Genomic DNA, 21,016 nt, shown 5'->3' with positions numbered 1-21,016 from the left:
GTGTCTTGATCACCCATGGCCGACACCATGCTACCTTCACTCCTCAAGACGCCATGTTGTTTTTCTGAAGCGCAGATGAGTTTCAGTTTCATTTGCTTCTTTCCTGCTAATATCCTTAAGAGTTCTTCGTGTAGAGGAGAGACTGGGATCGACTCAAGCAGCACATTTTTCTTTGAATAACTCCTTCAAAGAAGGGAGATGAGAAAACAGATCACCAGTAGCAATAGACTAGGGCAGGGTGAGAGGAAACGCATTACATTTCCTCTTCCTTAACCCCAAAGTCACACGGGGAAAGCAAAGACCCGGGGCACAGCTATTCCTTTCCAATATCCTCACAGTTTCCTTTCCCACAGGCTTCTGTGTAAATATAGTAATATTTGCCTTGTTACAATTTAGGTTTTAACCTTTAATAGAGCAAAGAAGAATGTCCTCAAACTTTTAGAAATTGCAAAATAAAAGTAACTGTTAAATTTCTACAGAGTAAGTAATAGCTTCCCTTCCCTTACAGTGTAAGTCAGATGTTGCTGTTAGCTGCCCTCAAGTTAGCCCCCAGCTCACAGCAACCCCACGCACAGCGAAACAAAAACGGTGCCATCCCATGATAAGTTGCAATCAGATCACTGTGATCCATAGGATTTTCCCTGACTGATTTTCAGAAGTAGATTGCCAGACCTTTCTTCCTAGTATGTCTTAATCCGGAAGCTGTTCAGCATCACATGGAGCTTCCACCAACAGACGAATGGTGCTACACATGAGGTGCATTGGCCAAGAATTGAAGGTAGGTTTCCCACATGGAAGAAAATTCTACCACTGAACCACCATTGCTCTCTTAAATTATATAACACTACTATATGAATTATATTTAAAGATGATTAGCAGAAAACCTAGTGTCTTTGTAAGGAGTTTTGTGATATTGTGCAAATCACCTTGACATTCTCTGGAAATAAGGAGTTCCATTCTTCCGTAGGGATGAAGACAGGAAACAGCATTTGGGTTTTGAGGACTCCCTATCCTTTCCCCTCTTTAGCAGCCTGGAAGTCATCCTGATGTGGGGGAAGCAGGTGCTATTACCAGCTCCCCCACTATATGTGTGGTCCTGGTGGTCCCTCAGCTTAGTAACAAAGAGAAGAGACTCCTGCTCTGGAGATGTGGGGGAGGAAAGTGAAGCTTGCAGGGTGGCCAACAGTACACCCAAATCTATTGTCAGAGCTGCTAGAAGCAGGGCTTCAGAGCTGCCACTCCTAACAGTCACTGTTCTCCCATGTATTGAATCAAAATGCTTCCCACAGCTGTTATTCTGATAAAGGTAAAAAAGGAGGTGCTAGTATTTTGTTTCCAGTGAGGCTTTCCATGGTTGTAGGAGTGGAAAGGGGTGCATAATCACGGTGTACAGTATCACAGAATGCCTTAGCTGCACTAGTCTTCCCTCAGCGTTGGGTTCAGCCTGCCAAGCACCCTCCCTTCACTCCTCTCCATCTATGTGAAACATTCCAGTCCCAGAAGGAACAGGTCAGCTCTTCCCTAGCAGAGCTGCATAACGCACACAAGGCTGTACTGCTGTACTCTTCCAACATGCTCTCTCTGCTCTGTTCCTAGAATTCCCATAGCACTTACCATTTTCACCTCTCAGATGATCTCTGTATTTGTATATATTTCTTGTCTCCCAAACTGGACTGTACTAATTACATAAAAAAAAAAAAAAAAGAAACCACATATCAGAGAATAAGCAACCTAGTGATAACAATTTATCATCCTCTTTTGACTCCTAGCTATACTTAGCTTTTCACATGTGTGGAATAAAGTACCTAGTTTTATGCTAAATAAGGTGACCTTTGTCCTTGGCTCCAGAAAAATAACCTTTGTAGTAATAAGGGTGCCTTGCTCTGGGACTTCCAGGCTACACCTGAGAATCTGTGCTGGTGAGTGGGGGCTGGCCAGACCAGAAGATGCCCCTAGGAGGCCGATATCAACTATCCTCAGGAGGCATGATTTAGCCTATCATGCAGGACTGGCCAATAAAAGCCCTGAACATGAAGGCTCAGAGAGCTTCCTGGTTGATGAGAACATCTGCTCTAAGGAGGGTACTGTATCCCTTGGAACATGGAAGCTTGCACTGGGAACCCTCCCAGACCTCGGCCTACGCATCTCTTCATTTGTATCCTTTTTGGCTACAATAAATCTGTAGTCGTACACACAGCATACTCTCTGTGAGTTCTGTGAGCTGTTCCAGCAAATTATTGAACCCAAAGTGGCAGTGGGAGCCAGCAGGTCAGAAAGTGAGGGTGTCATGTGGATTCCCAAGCTTGCAGCTGGTATCCTGAAAACGGGTAGTGAGAAACCAGTCCCAAATATGTAGCCAGCCAGTCAGAAGGTTGGAATGTCATGTGGACTCCCCAAATTTGCAGCTGGCATCTGCCTATTTAGCAGTCTGAAGAACTGGGTCCTTTTAACTCGTGAGCCCTGACCTAACTCCAGGTGGCTAGGGTCAGAGAAAGTGTCGTGGGCACAGCTGGCGATGAGAATGGAGAAGTGAGAAAGTGAGGACTAGATCAATCTCCACATCTTGAGGACTGGATTCATGTTGGTCCTTACCACACAACATGGTGTGCAGGGATTCAACAGTTCATGAAACAAGTAATTATGCAGGGCTACTCTGTACAGGGTACTGGACAAAGTGCCAGAAATTTCCCCTTAAAAAGCTTACACTCATATTAGGCAAGGAGTAGATCTCCTTCTTAAATTCAAGAGGAATAAATCCACCACTACTGGTCACCTCTGCAGGTTTGCCAGGCACCACTATAAAAGACAGCACTATCTCAAAACCCCCAACACCCACCTAGCCATCCTGAAATGCCTGTAAATTCTGGGAAAGAAATGACTGTAAAACAGTGGAAAAAGCTATCGCCAGGGCCCCCAACACTGCTGTAGAAACCTATGATGGTTAAGATTGTGTCAAATGAGCTGAGCCATGATTCTCAGATTTTATATGTGATCACCTACATGATGGAATCTGTTGTGAGTAGCCAATCAGTTGAGAGGGAGCTTTTTTGGGCGTGTAGCCTACATCCAAATATAAGTGGACATTCTGGCTTTTGCCTGCTCTGGGTCCTGCAGCTGCCTCCTGCTCATCTAACCTCCGGTTCTTGGGACTTGAGCTAGCAGCTTACCAGCCGATCTTGGGATTGGTCAATCTTTACAGCCTATGAGCAAGACTCCTGGTCTCCAACCTGCTGATCTTGGGCTCACCATCCCCTGCAGCTACGTGATTCAGAAGAAGCCTTGGGATCGTGCCCGCCAACCTTGAGATTTGTAGATCTTCACAACCTTTGAGCAAAAGCCCTACTCGCCGACCTGCCAATCTTGGGTTTACCAGCCCCTGTGGCTACATGAATCAGAAGAAGCCTCTATCCTAATGCACGGACTCGAGACATTCCTGCCTCTACAATCACATAAGCTGTTTCCTTGATACAAATCTCTCTCTATATGTATTTACACACTTTACTGGTTTTGTTTCTCTAGAGAACCCAGCCTAAGACAAAACCCTTCTCAAAGAGTTGGTCATAAAAATCATGGTTTCTCTGATAGCGAATGAGGAAGAAGACAAAAGATGATGTTCTCCGGGAATTTAGCCACAGCACGGACAGGAGTGGTTTGTGGGCTGTGTAGACGTTGGCAGTGTGGAGGATGTCAGTGTGATTCAGAAGCAGTCAGCAGCAGCACATAAGTCAGTGGCCAAGGTGTCAAAAGATGGCAAGGGCAACAGACTCCAAAGTAAAGGAACTACAGGGCTTATAAGTAGCAATGAAAAGAGATAAGAAGCCACTCATGGCCAGGCACTCCTACTGAAATCATTATGGAAGGTCATGCCAGGAAAAAACCTTATGTCCTGCTACAAGCAAGCAGGGCGCTGACATTTGAGACCCATTCATTCACATTAAAAAGATGCAGCCTGAACTAGGACCATAGTTTCATGCAGTATCTCAGTCAATTGGCATAATATAGTTCATAAAGTTAAGGTCTACATCCTAGGCATACTCTTGCAAGTAACCATCTAAGATAAAACTATTAGTTTCTACTTGTTTGGAGCAAAAGAGAAAGAAGGAAACCAATGACTCAAAGAAGAAACTAGTCCCCAGGACAAACAGTCTACGTGAGTCACGGCTTCATCCACGCCAAGACTTAAAGAACTAGATGGTGCCTGGCTACCACTACTAACCATTCTTATCAGGGCTACAATAGATAGACCCTGATAGAATGGAAGAAAATGTGGACTAGAACCTTAAATTCTTTTAAAAAATAAAATAAAACAGACCTACTGGACTGGTTGAGGCTGGAGGACTCCCCGAGACTATCGCCCTGAAATACTCTTCAAACCTTGAACCAAAACTAACCCCTGAGGTCACCCTGTAGCTAAATAACAAATTGGCTTAAAAATAATGAATGACACCTGTAAGTGCTGTGCTCCTCTGAAAATTCACCTGTATGAGACTAAACAGGCAACAATCACTTTAAAACAAAAATGAGAATGTAAGGGGGCAGGGCAGCTATATTTATGAAAATGAAACAACCAGAACGGAAATAATGTTAAGCATTGTGAAGAATGTAACCAATGTCACTGAACAACTTGTATAGAAATTGTTGAATGGGAACCTAAACTGCTGTGTAAACCTTCACCAAAAACACAATAAAATATTACTAAAAAAAAAAAATAGATGTAGCCTGAGGTACAGCAGATAGACCTCTCTTTGAAAAGACATACACCAAAACATTATTAGTGGTCACGTCTGGGCAGCTTTTGTTTTTCTCCTTTCACCTAGGTACTCTATTTTACATGTGGATATTTATATACACAGCACACACACATATGTGTATGCATTTGCCTACAGAAACCTATACATGACCACCCATGTATATATACACATATAAGCATACTTAACTACCTATGTAACCACACACACATTTTTTTGGTTATTACTATTGCTGCAAAAGTATATATGTCGTGGCTTTTACCAAAATCGTCCCTCATTCTTATGTACTTCTTAGCGTCATCTTTTACCTTGGACAAGTTATACTGACTTCACCCTTATATGGTATTGCCTTACTCATCACCAAAACTAACAAGTGTCTGTCTAGAGTGTGATTCTCCCTTCCTCTTCCTCCCATCCCTAGTAACCACCCAAGAATGTCGCTTTCTGTATGCACATCTATTCTTGTCTTATGATTGGCTTATTTTACTCAGCATAATGACCTCCAGATTCATCTGTTACAGTATGCTTTGAGAACTCATCATTATTCATTACGGCTGCATAGTATTTCACTGTGTGTATGTACCATAGTTTATCCATTCATCTGTTGATGGGCAGTTAGGTTGTTTCCATCTTTTTGCTATTGTAAATAATGCTGCAATGACCATAGGTGTGCATATATCTGTTCATGTCAGCAGTTTTAGTTCTCTAGGATATATACCTAGGAGTGGGATTGCTGGATCATAGAGTATTTCTATGTCTAGCTTTTTGAGGAAGCGCCATATGGTTTTCCACAGTGGATGAACCAATTTACAATCCCACCAAGAGTGGAGCAGCGCTCCAATCTCCTCACAACTTTGTCAGCATTTATTGTTTTCTGTCTTTTGGTCAATGCCATTTTTGTAGGAGTGAGATGCTATCTCATTGTAGTTTTGATTTGCATCTCTCTGATGGCTAATGATCACAAGCATCTTTTCGTGTGTTTATTGGCCACTGAATGTCCTCTTTGGTGAAGTGTGCGTTCATGTCCTTTGCCTATTTTTTAATTGAGTTGCTTGTCTTTCTGCTGTTGAGTTGAAGTTTTCTATATATTTTAGAGATTAGACCCTTATCAGATATATCATTCACAAAGCTTTCTTCCCAGTCTGTAGGTTCTCTTTTTATTCTTTTGGTAAGGTCTTTTAATGAGCATAAGCATTTAATTTTTAGGTGGTCCCTGTTATCTACCTTATCTTCTATTGCTCATGTATTCATAGTTGTGTTTGGTAATCTACTACTGAAAAAAATTAGGTCTCATAGTTTTGTCACTATATTATTTCCCAGGAGTGTTACAGTTTTGGCTTTAAGTCTTTGATCCATTTGGAATTAGTTTTTACATATGGTGTTAGGTATGGATCCTGTTTCGTTTTTCTGCAATCAAATATTCAGTTTTGCCAGCGCCATTTGTTAAAGAGACTGCCTCTTCACCATAGAATGGACTTTGACCCCTTGCTGAAAATCAGCTGCCCATGTTGTTGTTGTCAGTTCTGACTCATAGCAACTCTATGCACCACAAAACGAAACACTGCCCAGTCCTGCGCCTTCCTTACAATCGTTGTTATGCTTGAGCCCATTGTTGCAGTCATTGTGTCAATCCATCTCGTTGAGGGTCTTCCTCTTTTCCACTGCCCATAGAAGGATAGATTTATTTCTGAATTCTCAATTCTATTCCACCGGTCTGTGTGTCTGTCATTGAACCAGTACCAAGTTGATTTTATGACTGTGGCTATATAGGATGTTTTGAGATCAAGGGGTGTTATGGATTGAACTGTGTCCCCCAAAAATGTGTGTCAACTTGGCTAGGCTTTCCCAGTATTGTGTGATTGTCATCTGATGTGATTTTCCTACCTGTTGTAAATCCTACCTCTATGATGTTAATGAGGCAGATTAGAGGCAGTTACATTGATGAGCCAGAATGCTCCTTAGAAGCAAAGATGGCAAGACTTTGTCTTATAGACTTTGGACATGTTATCTCAAGCGACCAATCCCTGGAGGACATCATGCTTGGTAAAGTAGAGGGTCAGCAAAAAAGAGGAAGACCCTCAACAAGATGGACTGACACGGTGGCTGCAACAATGGGCTCAAGCGTAACGATGACTGTGAGGATGGCGCAGAACCGGGCAATGTTTCATTCTGTCATACACAGGGTTGCTATGAGTCAGAACCAACTGACAGCACCTAACAACAACAACGTGTTAATGAGGCAGGACTCAATCTATAAGATTAGGTTGTATCTTGAATCAATCTCTTTTGAGATATAAAAGAGAGAAGTGAGGAGAGAGGCAGGGGGACCAAGAATGAAGAACCAGGAGGGGAGCATGTTCTTTGGACCCAGGGTCCCTACATTGAGAAGTCCCAAGACCAGGGGAATACTGATGACAAGGACCTTCCCCCAGAGCTGACAGATAAAGGCCTCCCCTGGAGACAGCACCCTGAATTCAGACTTCTAGCCTCCTAGACTGTGAGGGAATAAATTTCTCTTTGTTAAAGCCATCCACCTGTGGTATTTCTGGTATAGCTGCACTAGATAACTAGGACAGGGAGTGTGAGGCCTCCTACTTTGTTGTCCTTCTTCAATATTGCTGTAGCTATTCAGGGTCTCTTTCCTTTCCATATAAAAAAATTTTTTTTTTTTTTTTTATAAAGTCATGCTTTATTTTTATGTTCAAAGGAGATGCAAAAAATAAAATGCATGGTCCGTCGCGCATTTGGAACCAAGTGTTTGTTGGGGCTGTTTTGCCAAATTTTGAATTAGACTACTCCCGAGTAGTACTGGGATATGTCTGGCCAATGTAACTTCTTTACGGCCTATGGCTAACAAACCTAGGCTGGCGTTAGTTACCTGACTTCCTACCCTCATCCGCAGAGAATTACTAAGTGGCTGCTTACGTTACTGAAAATGTTATCCACATAAACTTAATTGTACTCATTAGAGCAAGTGTCTGGAATTTTAATTCATAAAATATGGTTCCCTACGTAAAAGAACATGACGCCCTGGTGGCACAGTGGTTAAGAGCTTGGCTGCTAACCAAAAAGGTTGGTAGTTTGAATCCAGCAGCCATTCCCTGGACACCCTATGGGGCAGTTCTACTCTGTCCTATAGGGTGGCTATGAGTCAGAATCAACTCAACCACAAATGGGTTTTATGTAAAAGAGCAGTACATCAACAGGGAACTGCCAGAAATTCAAGCTGGATTCATAAGGGGACATGGAACAAGGGAGGTCATTGCTGACATCAGATGGATCAAGACTCAAGACAGAAAACACCAGAAAGATGTTAACCTGTGTTTTATTGGCTATGTAAAAGCATTCAACTGCATGGATTATAACAAATTATGGCTAATATTGTGAAGAATGGGAATTCCAGAACTTTTAATTGTCCTCATGGGGAACCTGTACATAGACCAAGAGGCAGTCATTCGAACAGAACGAGGAAACACTGATTGGTTTAAAGTCAAGAAAGGTGTGCGTCAGGGTTGTATCTTTTCACCACACTTACTCAGTCTGTATGTTGAGCAAATAAACCGAGACTATATGAAGAAAAACAATGTATCAGGATTGGAGGAAGGTTCATTAACAACCTGCCATATGCAGGTGACATAGTATTATTTGCTGAAAGTCAAGAGGACTTGAAGTACTTAGTGATGAGGATCAAAGACCACAGCCTTTAGTATGAATTAACATAAAAAAACCTCAACATAAAAAAAACAAATATCCTCACAACTCGACCAATAAACAACATCATGACAAATGGAGAAAATACTGAAGTTGTAAAGGATTTCATTATACTTGGATCCACAATCAACACCCATGGAAGCAATAGTCAAGAAATCAAACAATGTATTGCATGGGGCATATCTGCTGCAAAAGACCTCTTTAAAGTGTTAAAAAGCAAAGATGTCACTTTAAGGACTAAGGTGGTCCTGACCCAAGCCATGGTGTTTTCAATCGCCTCATATGCACATGAAAGCGGGACAGTGAAAAAAGAAGACTAAAGAAGAATTGTTACAGTGTTGGTGAAGAATACTGAATATACCATCAACTGCCTGAACAACAAACAAATCTGTCTTGGAGGAAGTACAGCCAGAATGCTCATGAGAAGCAAGGATGGCAAAACTTCATCTCACATACTTTGGACATATTATCAGAAGAGACCAGTCCTGGAGAAGACATCATGCTTGGCAGAGAGTCAGCAAAAAAGAGGAAGACCCTCAACAAGACAGACTGATACGGTGGCTGCAACACTGGGCTCAAGCATAACAACCATGTGAGAATGGGGCAGGACCAGGCAATGTTCGGTTCTGTTGTACCATAGGGTCACTTTGAGTTGGAACCGACTCAATAGCACCTAACAACAACATGTAAAAGAAAGTTAAAAAGTGCCAGAAATTCAAGTCAGATTCAGAAGAGGATGTGGAACTAAGGATATCATTGCTGATATCAGATGGACTTGGCTGAAAGCAGAGAATGCCATAAAAGTGTTTACCTGTGTTTTATTGACTATGCAAAGACATTCGACTGTGTGGATAACAAACTATGGATAACATTGCAAAGAACGGGAATTCTAGAACACTTAATTGTGCTCATGGGAACCTGTACAAAGATGAAGAGTTAGTTGTTCGAACAAAACAAGGGGATCCTGCGTAATTTAAAATCAGAAAAGTTGTGCATCGGGGTTGTATCTTTTCACCATACTTATTCAATCTGTATGCTGAGCAAATAATCCGAGAAGCGGATGAAGATCAAAGGCTATAACCTTTAATATGAATTACGCTGACATCACAGAACATGGCAGGGTAAAAAATCCTGACCTGTCACCATCGAGTCGATTCCGACTCATAGGCGGGCAGGGCGCTGGAAGAATCAGCCTTTCCACTGAAACAGCCATAAACTGGCAGAGATCTACAGAGTCAGCTCTTTTAGAACTCTGGAGTCTAATCTGAAATTTACAGGAACAAGAGGACTGCTTAATGAAGAAAACAGGACCTGAATTTTGAATTAAAAGAAATCTCTGTCAGGTGCCTGGCTGGCTACTGAGATAACGGGCCTCTACTGGCCACACACTCTAAGGAACACAGCCTTTGCAAAAATACTTTGGAAATGCCACTAAATTAACAACTAACCCATCAAGATCCAATAAAAGCAAACCCCAGGGAAAGAGGAGAATCTGATCTCCAGAGTTACCACAGTATACTATTCAAAATGCCCCGTTTTCAATGGAGAGTTACCAGGCATGCAAAGAATCAGGAATGAATGGCCCATACACAGAAAAGAAGGAAATCTACACAAACGGACCCTAGTTTTCAAGGAAGAGTTACGAGGCATCCAAAGACTCAGGAGAGGGCGGCCCACTCACAGAAAAAAAAAAATACATCTACAGAAACTGACCCTGGGGGGGGCCAGCTATCAAATACAGAATGGGGTCAGAATATGGAATATGGTCAGACAAAGTCTGGAGACTAGCTATTGTAAATATGCTCAAGGAGATACGGAAAAGCTTGAAAGAGTGGAAAGCTTGGCTAAATGACTAAAGGAAACCAAAAATACATTGAATGAAAATTATGAGCTCATCAATAAGGAATAGATATTATAGAAAGAAAACACGTAGAAATTCTGGAGATGAAGGGTAGACTAATTGAAACGAATGATTCACTACAGAGGTCCACTAGACATGCAGAAGAAAGATTTTTCCAGCTGAGGCTGTGACGAAACCCATCTCCCTCCCATCACCACCACCATGACCACAGGAGCATCTTCGTGAAGCCCTCCCCAACTCTTCTTTTTGTTTCCAATGATGTTGGTAGAAAGTCAAGGGGAGGTTAGGAGGTGCCTCCTTCTTTCTGTTATTATGAGCACTGTTTTGGCAATCAGAAGATACAAATTCATTGCTCCTACTCCTTTACCTTTAAAGCTATGATGCAAGCTATTCCTCCTTTGTATAGGGGAACAATGGGTATTCTCTGAAGGAGCTCGGAGTTACAGCCAAGTTTACCAGAACATAAGCTAGAAAACATACACGAAGAGAATGAAAAGGCTAACGACAGACTGGGAGAAAATATATGCAAAACACGTATCTGTGAAAGGACTTGTGTCCAAGATATACAAAGAACTCTTAAAAACTTCACAATAAGAAAACAAAGAACCCAATTACAAAATGGGCAAAAGATCTGAACGGACATCTGACCAAAGAAGACACACAGATGGCAAATAAGTATATGAAAAAATGCTCAACGTCATGTTATTAGGGAATTGAAAATTAAAACAACGAGATATTGCTAAAATCCAAAACACTGACAACAACAAACACCGGGGAAGATGCAGAACAACAGGAACCCTCATTCGTTGCTGGTGGGAATGTAAAATGGTACAGCCTCTTTGGAAGAGTCTGGCAGTTTCTTACAAAGCTAAACACAGGCTTACCATACAATCCAGCAATCCTACACCTAAATATTTACCCAAATGAGTTGAAAACTTATGTCTACACAAAAACCTGCACAAGAATGTTTATAGCAACTTTATTCATAATTCCCAACACTTGGAAGCAATCCAGATGCCCTTCAATGAGTGACTAGATGAACTGTGGTACACCTATACAATGGAGTATTTTTCAGCAGTAAAGATAAATGAGTTACGAAGCTACAAAAAGAGAGGGCTGAATCTTAAATGCATAGTGCTAAGTGAAAGAAGCCAGCCTGAAATAGCTACACACTATATGATTCCAACGGCACTGGATTTTGGGTTTATTTGATTCCAACTATATGGCATTGTGGCATAGATAATACTATAGTAAAAAGATTAGTTGTTGCCAGAATAAAAAAAACTATACAAATTTATTTTATGTAGGTGTCTTAGTCGTCTAGTGCTGCTGTAACAGAAATACCATGAGTGGATGGCTTTAACAAAGAGTTTATTTTCTCACAGTAAAGTAGACTAAAAGTCCAAATTCAGGGTGTCAGCTCCAGGGGAAGGTTTTCTCTCTCCATTGGCCTTCTCATCAATCTTCCCTGGGACTAGGAGCTTTTTTGTGCAGGAACCCCGTGTCCAAAGGACATGCTCTGCTCCTGGTGCTGCTTTCTTAGTGGTATGAGGTCCTCCTGTCTCTCTGCTCCCTTCTCTCTTTAATATCTCAAGAGATTGCCTCAAGACACAATCCCATCTTGTAGGTTGAGTCCTGCCTCACTAACACAACTGCCGCCCATCCTCCCTCATTAACATCGTAGAGGCAGGATTTACAACATATAGGAAAATCATACAATACCGGGAATCATGGCCCAGTCAATTTGATACACACATTTTTGGGGGGACATAGTTCAATCTATGACAGTAAGTAAGCAGATGAATAGATAAACAGATGAAACACAGTGCCTTTTTAGGGCAGTGAAAATATTCTGCATGATACTGTAACTGTAATGGTGGATACATGATATAATGCATGTGTCAAAACCCAAAGAATTGTCAACCCTAATGTAAACTTGGACTTTAGTTAATAATGTATCAATATTTGTTCATCAACTGTAGCGAGTGCAGCACAGGAGTGCAAGTTCTGCGTGATAACTGTAATGATGGATATGATACCTGACATCATGCATTTGTCAAAACCCACAGAAGTCAAACTCAAAGAGTGGACCCTAACGTGAACGATGAACTTTAGTTAATAATAATGTATTGATACGGGTTCATCAATTCTAACAAGAGTAGGACACTAATCCAAGATATTAATAATATCTGTGAAGAGGGGAGAGAGCATATTAGAGCTCTGTGCTGTCTGTACAATGTTTCTGTAAACCTAAAACTTCTCTAAGAAATAAAGTCTGTTAAAAAAAAAAAAAATCCTCACGACTGGACCAATAAGCAACATCATGATAAACAGAAAAAGCCTTAAGTTGTCAAGGATTTCATCTTACTTGAATCCACAATCAACGCCCGTTGAAGAAGCAAATCTAATGCAAAACACCTCTTTAAAGTGCTAAAAAGCAAAGATGTCACCTTGAAGACTAAGGTGCGCCTTCCCAAGTCATGGTGTTTTCAGTCACCTCATATGCAATGTGAAAGCTGGACAATGAATAAAGAAGGCCAAAGAAGAATTGATGCAATTGAATTATAGTGTTGATGAAGACTACTGACTATACCATGGATTGCCAGAAGAATGAACAAATCTGTCTTGGCAAGTACAGCCAGAATGCGAGGATGGCAAGACCTTATCTCGCATACTTTGGACATGTTATCAGGAGGGACCAGTCGCTGGAGAACAACATCATGCTTGGTAAAGTAGAGGGAAAGTGAAAAAGAGGAAGACCCTCAATGAGGTGGACTGATACAGCAGCTGCAACAAGGGGCTCAAACAGCAACAATCATGAGGATGGCACAAGACCAGGCAGTGTTTCATTCTGTTGTACACAGGGCCGCTATGAGTTTGAACCAACTCAAAAGTACTTAACAACAATGTAAAAGACACAAGGCCTTGGGTGGTGCAAACAGTTATGCACTTGGCCACTAACAGTAAGGTTGGAGATCCTAATCCACCCAGGCGCACCGCGGAAGAAAGGCCTAAAGATCACACCATTAAAAACCCTATGGAGCACAGTTTTACTCTGAAACACATGGGGTCACCATGAGTTGGAACTGACTAAGTGGCAACTAGTTATTTGGGGCTTTTGTTTTTCTTGTGTAAAAGACAAAAGTAGATTTACATGGAGTGTGTCCAAACTTAGTTTACGTTCAGACTTTCCAAGAGCAGCTATATTTCATAGGTGCTAAGTAAGACCTTGAAACTAAACAGAGGAGGGTGTAGAGAGAGAAGAACTAGAGACCCATCCAAGCCCATGCCAATGGTGGGTCAACTAAATAGGGCCATCCTGTTATATAAATGAGTCAAAGATAACCTCTGGTTAAAGTGATCTTTGGAACCTGTCTCTTCATCTGTATATTGACCCCAAACTGTTTACTTCTTCATGGCAAGCTAAAGGCTGTTTAAAAAAAAAAAAAAAAAAAAAACCCACTGGCACTAAACTCAAATGTGTACAAAACAACTGTTTTAAAAATAGCCCAAATAAGCAAATTTTTAGCCACTGACAGCCTGCCTGCTTTACAAACCTACAGAAACTACCCCAACACCTGGTAGCCCTTGACAAACAAAATAAAAGGCTATAGTTACCAGGGCTCTAGATGCTGCTGCCTTTGCAATTCTCTGACTCAGAGACTCGCCAGTTTGCTGGAGGATGACATCATGCAAGCCTTCCCCTCTCCCTTCTCCTCTTCTCTAGGTTTTTCATGTCCACTTCCCGTTCTGGTGGCTCCCTGTGCCACTTGCCTCTGGAAGGCCTCCAGCTGTGGAGAACCACACCCTGCATGCAGCTGTCAATGCACTGGCCCCAGCAAATAGCTTGTTGTGCATCACTGCTATCTCAGGGTCATAGCTTTTCCTTGATCAGCCCTGAATTCCCTCAAACTCACTACACGACTCTTGGATAAAGGTGAAGCAGGGACACTGGCCTGAAGGGCTGTTTCCTGCAGATTCCATTTCTCCTTCGGGAATAGCCACCTCATGTGCCCAAAGTGCTGACTCACCTAAGCCTTCCCTTGCCCTTCTCCCAAAGCTGGGCCCCATGTTTTCACGGAGATTACGGGGGCTGGGGGGCACAGTGGGAAGAGAAGTAATCAAGCAAATCTGTTAAATAAGCCACTAGTAGCAAATGCTATAGGAAAAAAAGGTGGGGGGGGGGCATGCTGAGAGGCTGTGGTTCTCAACCCTGAACACACAGTAAATACTAGCCAAGAAGCTTTTAAAAATACTATGACGGCAAAGGGTTTGCTTTTTGTTTTTGGATGCCTGGCTTAGACACAACCAAACACCTCACAGGATGAAGTTCCTACACTAGAAGACAAAGGACCATAGACTCGGGGGACATCTATGTCAACTGACACAACATAAAGACAGTGTTCTGCATCCTACTTCAGTAAGTAGCATCTGGGGTCTTAAAAGCTTGTGAGCGGCTGTCTAAGGTATAACTGTTGGTCTCCTCCCGTCTGGGATGAGGGAGAGTGAAGGAGGCTAAAGACTCAAGGGAGCGATTAGTCCAAAGGCATAATGGGCCACATGAACCATAGCCTACAGAACCCCAAGACTAGAAGAACTGGATGGTGCCTGGATGCTACCAAAACCAACTGCTCTGACTGGGATCATGAGACAGGGTCCTGGACAGAGTGGGAGAAAATTGTAGCACAAAAAATCAAATTCACAAAAAAGACCAGGCTTGCTGGTCTGACAGAGACTGGAGGAACTACCAAGACTATAGCCCTAAGACACTCTGCTGACCCTCATTCCCAGTACCACCTCTCACCCAAACCATAGACGAGCACGTAAGATAAACAATAACACCCGAGAGGAACGTACTCTTTAGAACAATCACTTTTAAGAGATCAAATGGGCATTACCTGCCCTAAAGCAAAGAGGAGAAGGCAGGAAGTGGTAGAAAATCAGGACAAAAGAAAATGAGGAAACCAGGGCGGAAATGGGGAGAGTGCTGACACATTGTGGGGAATGAAACCAAGGTCATGAAATACTTTATGTACAAACTACCGAATGAGAAGCTAATGTGCTCTGTAAACTTTCACCTAAAGCACAATTAAAAAAAAAAAAAAAAAACTATACTTGCATCCCACCATACCAATTAAATCAGAATCTGTGAGAGTAGGCCCCAAGAGACAGCTTTTTAAAAAGATCATGTAACCGACAGGGTTAAAACGCTCTCCCTAAATTGTCACCAAAGAAGAGACTAGAAGGGCTGACTCATTAGGGGGAGAGCAAGTGGGAGTACGGAGTAAGATGTATATAAACTTATATGTGACAGACTGACTTGATTTGTAAACGTTCACCTGAAGCTCAATAAAAGTTAATAAAAAAATAAATAAAAAAAAACCAAAACGCTCTCCCTTTTCAAATGTAACCCACTGGGTTAAACTATCATCCCCCCCCTCCCCGCCCCCGCAACCAGGCTCTTTGAGCTCCTGGTAAGATCTCTTGTAACAACTCATCTTACTGCTTCTCTGCTCCAGGCCACTTCACTACTAATCAACTGCCCTGCCCTCCCATTCGGACATAGGCAATAAGCCGCAAAGCTGGCCTAAGACAAACTTCATTTATCATAACCCCCCACCCCAGCAGTCGTATTGCATCCCCACTGCACACCCATACGTGTTAATTAGTTCTCGAAATTGCCTATTTCCAGAAACCTCATGAATTATGCATAAATTCCCTATCCCAAACCCTGTAACTGCCCTAAAATCCTCAGCTTCGGGGTCTCCCAGCTCCTTGCCCGACAGGCTTGCGATAAAGTCCATTTTCTATTTCTCAGAGGCCTGGTGCCTCTCAATTGACTCAAGGGGTCGCATAGGCAGGACCCATTCCCCTCGGATTACGATTATGATATACAGCCAGGTAGGCGAACCACCAGTAGAGCAGAAGAGGGTGTTACCTGTATCAGTTGGTCAGGGATGGCCTCTTTGAAATGATGATTAAATTGCAACTTACATTGTTCCATCGGGACAAGCGCGTTCAGGGGCAATGAGGCCGGCCAACCCCACTTCAGGGATCTATCCCTTCGTGTCCTTTCTCAGTAACAAATAAGGTTACTTTATCAGCTCAAAGAGACTGTGAGAATTACAGGGATGAAGAGAAGATACTAAACATAGTCAAAAGAAAGCAGAACCCAAACATCAAGCAGCGTGATGCTGCCTCCACCGCGCGGAATCAGACAATTAGCAAGGTCTGGGAGTCCCGCCAGCTTCAAACACGCCGATGTTCCAAAGCATAATTAACCACAGTGGGCAGAGAGGAGGCCCACCAGAGCTGTATGATTCTTTTATCTTCAGGAAATGTGGCAACAATCCCCTTTTAAATAATCCAAGCGAGGAAAAAAAAAATCACTAAAAATTACCCACATATTTTGTATCGTTCCAAGCGGTTTCCAGACACCCTGAGAATCGCTCTCGCCAGCACCCTAGCATTGCCTGGGATGAGGCGGAGCTGGGCGACAGGACAGGGTCTCCACATCACACCTGGTAAAGTCACACTCGTTTCTCCCCACACGACCTGAATGTGATCCCCCAAAACAACAGCTGGGTAAGGCCAGGTCAGCCCAACGTGCTGGAGCACCGCCAGCCAAGAGGCGGAGGGTGCCCAGCGCACAGATGGGTCCCCAGATGGGGACGAGGGGCGTGCGTCCCCGCGCCCCAGCGCGCCCCTGCAGGCCCCCGAGGTCCCGGCTCCACTGCGCTGGGCCCCCGTAGCAGCAAGCCCGAAACCGGAGGATGGAGGTGTCGCGCCCGGCTCCCACGCGCCCTGCCCCGGGCGTACAGCGGCTCGGGCTCCTCGGGCGGACACGGCGGCGGCCCGGGGCTCCAGCTCTGCCTCCGCCGCCGAAGCCCTGCCACCAGGGCCCTGCGCCTCCGCAGCCGAGAGCCACGCGCGAGAGCTTGGCCGCACGCCTGCACACAGCCCGCACCCCGCACTCACCGCGACCCCGCCGCGCGCCGCGCGCCCCGCGCCCGAGGCTCGGGCTGCTCTGCCTGCAGCCGCAGCTCTCTCGACGCCCGCCCCAGCTGCCCTGCTCCCGCTGTCTCCTCGCCCCGCCCCTCGGCTACGATTGGTGTAGCGCCGACAGGGGCGGGCCGACGACAGTGACTGACAGCCGCGAGGGCCCAGCCCGGACCGCAGGCGAGGCTGGAGCGGGCGCCGCAGCGCTGGGCGCGACCCGAGGCTCGGGCTGCTCTGCTGCAGCCGTAGCTCCCGCGGCGCCCGCCCCAGCTGCCCTGCTCCCGCTGTCTCCTCGCCCCGCCCCTCGGCTACGATTGGTGTAGCGCCGACAGGGGCGAGCCGACGACAGTGACTGACAGCCGCGAGGGCCCAGCCCGGACCGCAGGCGAGGCTGGAGCGGGCTCCGCAGCGCTGGGCGCGCGACCCGAGGCTCGGGCTGCTCTGCTGCAGCCGTAGCTCCCGCGGCGCCCGCCCCAGCTGCCCTGCTCCCGCTGTCTCCTCGCCCCGCCCCTCGGCTACGATTGGGGTAGCGCCGACAGGGGCGGGCCGACGACAGTGACTGACAGCCGCGAGGGCCCAGCCCGGACCGCAGGCGAGGCTGGAGCGGGCGCCGCAGCGCTGGGCGCGACCCAAGGCTCGGGCTGCTCTGCCTGCAGCCACAGCTCCCGCGGCGCCCGCCCCAGCTGCCCTGCTCCCGCTATGTCTCCTCGCCCCGCCCCTCGGCTACGATTGGGGTAGCGCCGACAGGGGCGGGCCGACGACAGTGACTGACAGCCGCCGGCGCCGAGCCCGGACCGCAGGCGAGGCTGGAGCGGGCGCCGCAGCGCTGGGCGCGACCCAAGGCTCGGGCTGCTCTGCCTGCAGCCACAGCTCCCGCGGCGCCCGCCCCAGCTGCCCTGCTCGCGCTATGTCTCCTCGCCCCGCCCCTCGGCTGCGATTGGGGTAGCGCCGACAGAGGCGGGCCGACGACAGTGACTGACAGCCGCCGGCGCCGAGCCCGGACCGCAGGCGAGGCTGGAGCGGGCGCTGCAGCGCTGGGCGCGACCCGGGGCAGCCGCCGCTCTCGCCCTTGGCCCGGCGCCCCTCGCGGCCCGGCTCGTCACCGGCCCTCAGGCGTAGGGCTTCCCCGGGGAGCACGCCCCTCGCTGTCGCTGGCGAACGTGACCCTAACCGGCGGCCCCTGCTCGAGCCGCCGCTGCTCTGCAGGACGGAAAGCGATTGGCCGAGGCCGAGCGCGGTCCTGGGGGCTGTCCTGCTTCCAGCGAGCCGACTCCCTCTCGTCGGCCCCGGGGCAGCCCCTGGGTTACCCTCCGCGCACGGGGCGGGCGACGCAGGCCTGCTCGCCAGGGGCCAGGCTTTTTTCAGCTCTGGGTCGTCCCGTGTTGAGCGTTCTTCTATCGGGTAAGAGGCCGGACTGGAGTCCGTAGGCGGACAGAAGCCCTGCTCCGTAGCCGTGGGATCCTGCTCTGCCGCTGCGGGGTTAACGGCGTCTACCCGAGCGAAGCGTGGGCCCTGGAAGTGCCCCCCCCCCAGGCCGTCGTCCTAGGCCTTGGAAGTGCACCCGCCCCAGGCCGTCGTCGCAGGCCCTGGAAGTGCACCCGCCCCAGGCTGTCGTCCCAGGCGTCGTCCCAGGCCCTGGAAGTGGACCCGCCCCAGGCCGTCCTCCCAGGCCCTGGAAGTGCCCCCGCCCCAGGCCGTCGTCCCAGGCCCTGGAAGTGCACCCGCCCCAGGCCGTCGTCCCAGGCGTCGTCGCAGGCCCTGGAAGTGGACCCGCCCCAGGCCGTCCTCCCAGGCCCTGGAAGTGCACCCGCCTCAGGCCGTCGTCCCAGGCCCTGGAAGTGCACCCGCCCCAGGCCGTCGTCGCAGGCCTGCACCCGCCTCAGGCCGTCGTCCCAGGCCCTGGAAGTGCACCCGCCCCAGGCCGTCGTCGCAGGCCTGCACCCGCCTCAGGCCGTCGTCCCAGGCCCTGGAAGTGCACCCGCCCCAGGCCGTCGTCCCAGGCGTCGTCGCAGGCCCTGGAAGTGGACCCGCCCCAGGCCGTCCTCCCAGGCCCTGGAAGTGCACCCGCCTCAGGCCGTCGTCCCAGGCCTTGGAGTGCACCCGCCCCAGGCCGTCGTCGCAGGCCCTGGAAGTGCATCCGCCCCAGGCCGTCGTCGCAGGCCCTGGAAGTGCACCCGCCCCAGGCCGTCGTCCCTGGCCCTGGAAGTGCACCCGCCCCAGGCCATCGTCCCAGGCCTTGGAAGTGCACCCGCCCCAGGCCGTCGTCCCAGGCCCTGGAAGTGCACCCGCCCCAGGCCATCGTCCCAGGCGTCGTCCCAGGCCCTGGAAGTGGACCCGCCCCAGGCCGTCCTCCCAGGCGTCGTCCCAGGCCCTGGAAGTGCACCCGCCCCAGGCCGTCCTCCCAGGCCCTGGAAGTGCACCCGCCTCAGGCCGTCGTCCCAGGCCTTGGGGTGCACCCGCCCCAGGCCGTCGTCGCAGGCCCTGGAAGTGCACCCGCCCCAGGCCGTCGTCGCAGGCCCTGGAAGTGCACCCGCCCCAGGCCGTCGTCCCTGGCCCTGGAAGTGCACCCGCCCCAGGCCGTCGTCCCTGGCCCTGGAAGTGCACCCGCCCCAGGCCGTCGTCCCAGGCCCTGGAAGTGCACCCGCCCCAGGCCATCGTCCCAGGCGTCGTCCCAGGCCCTGGAAGTGGACCCGCCCCAGGCCGTCCTCCCAGGCCCTGGAAGTGCACCCGCCCCAGGCCGTCGTCCCAGGCCCTGGAAGTGCACCCGCCCCAGGCCGTCGTCCCGGGCCTAGGAAGTGCACCCGCCCCAGGCCGTCGTCCCGGGCCTTGGAAGTGGACCCGCCCCAGGCCGTCGTCCCAGGCCCTGGAAATGCACCCGCCCCAGGCTGTCGTCCCAAGGTTGGGGAAGAAGAATTAACATAAATTACGATCGACGGCTTTAAGCTTATTTGACCACGATGGGCTCTGCTCGTTCTCGTTCGAGTGTCTTCGCGGCAGGACCACCTGCAGGAGCGACCAGGCCCGTGAACGGAGCAAGAGGAGGATCTGCCCCGGGCAGCCCCTTCCCGAGCCACCGTTTCGTTCTCCCTCTTCCTCGAGGAAGTTCGGCCTTCCAGGGCCATGGGTTGTCATAAAAGGCGACTTCCGCGCCCCTCTGCCTGCCGAGGTCGAGTCCCACCCGCTAGACTTGGGCTCTGATTGGACCTGTCTCACAGGAGGTGGCCCCCGGGCACCCATCTTCCCCTTTGGCGACCTGGCAGGTAGCAGATGCTTAGCCCGCACATGCCGACTTCTAGGTCGTGGTGTAGGGCCAACCTAGTGATCCTTATTAACCCCCTTTCACACAAGCACTCATAACCCCGAGGCATTTGAGTGACCTTAAATATATTTTACAGTTGCCATAGCTACAGATGAGCAGCTAAACCAACCCAAACCAAAAGCCAGTGCCGTCGAGTCGATTCCGACTCATAGCGACCCCATAGGACATAGAACTGCCCCACAGAGTTTCCAAGGAGCGCCCGGCGGGTTTGAACTGCCGACCCTTTGGTTAGCAGCTGTAGCACTTAACCACTACACCACCAGGGTTTCCCAGACGAGCACCTAGGACCAGAGAAATCTGTCCAACACTGCTAGATTCTTAAGACATCTCTGACTGCGAAGTCACCACACTCCTACTTCAGCGCGTCCAACGCGGAAC

The 21,016-nt window shown here is 48.1% G+C and overlaps 1 protein-coding gene across 1 annotated transcript; it reads right to left on the bottom strand.

Annotated features, from left to right (window-relative positions):
- Window positions 1-94: 94 nt before the first annotated feature.
- On the bottom strand, window positions 95-20,556 carry LOC126061380 (elastin-like). Its single transcript, XM_049857881.1, has 7 exons — window positions 20,247-20,556; window positions 19,164-20,204; window positions 18,881-19,114; window positions 18,088-18,791; window positions 17,299-18,042; window positions 1,615-1,678; window positions 95-183 (listed from the first exon to the last, which is right to left on the bottom strand). Exons 1-7 carry the CDS (start codon window positions 20,554-20,556, stop codon window positions 116-118), a joined length of 3,165 nt encoding a protein of 1,054 aa, XP_049713838.1. The 3' UTR covers window positions 95-115.
- Window positions 20,557-21,016: the final 460 nt, after the last annotated feature.

Source organism: Elephas maximus, chromosome 18 (assembly GCF_024166365.1).
Source record: "Elephas maximus indicus isolate mEleMax1 chromosome 18, mEleMax1 primary haplotype, whole genome shotgun sequence".
Lineage (NCBI taxonomy): Eukaryota > Metazoa > Chordata > Mammalia > Proboscidea > Elephantidae > Elephas > Elephas maximus.
Note: the sequence above shows the minus strand (reverse complement) of the source record. Positions and strands in the feature narration are given on the sequence as shown.

What these genes read in the sequence shown, in the direction of transcription:
- LOC126061380 (XM_049857881.1), bottom strand. Translation starts at nt 20,556, where the DNA reads ATGGGTGCCCGGGGGCCACCTCCTGTGAGACAGGTCCAATCAGAGCCC. An exon ending in GCGACGACGGCCTGGGGCGG is followed by an intron (nt 19,115 to 19,163) that starts GTGCACTTCCAG and finishes GTGCACTTCCAG; the next exon opens with GGCCTGGGAGGACGGCCTGG. An exon ending in GCGACGACGGCCTGGGGCGG is followed by an intron (nt 18,792 to 18,880) that starts GTGCACTTCCAA and finishes TTAACCCCGCAG; the next exon opens with CGGCAGAGCAGGATCCCACG.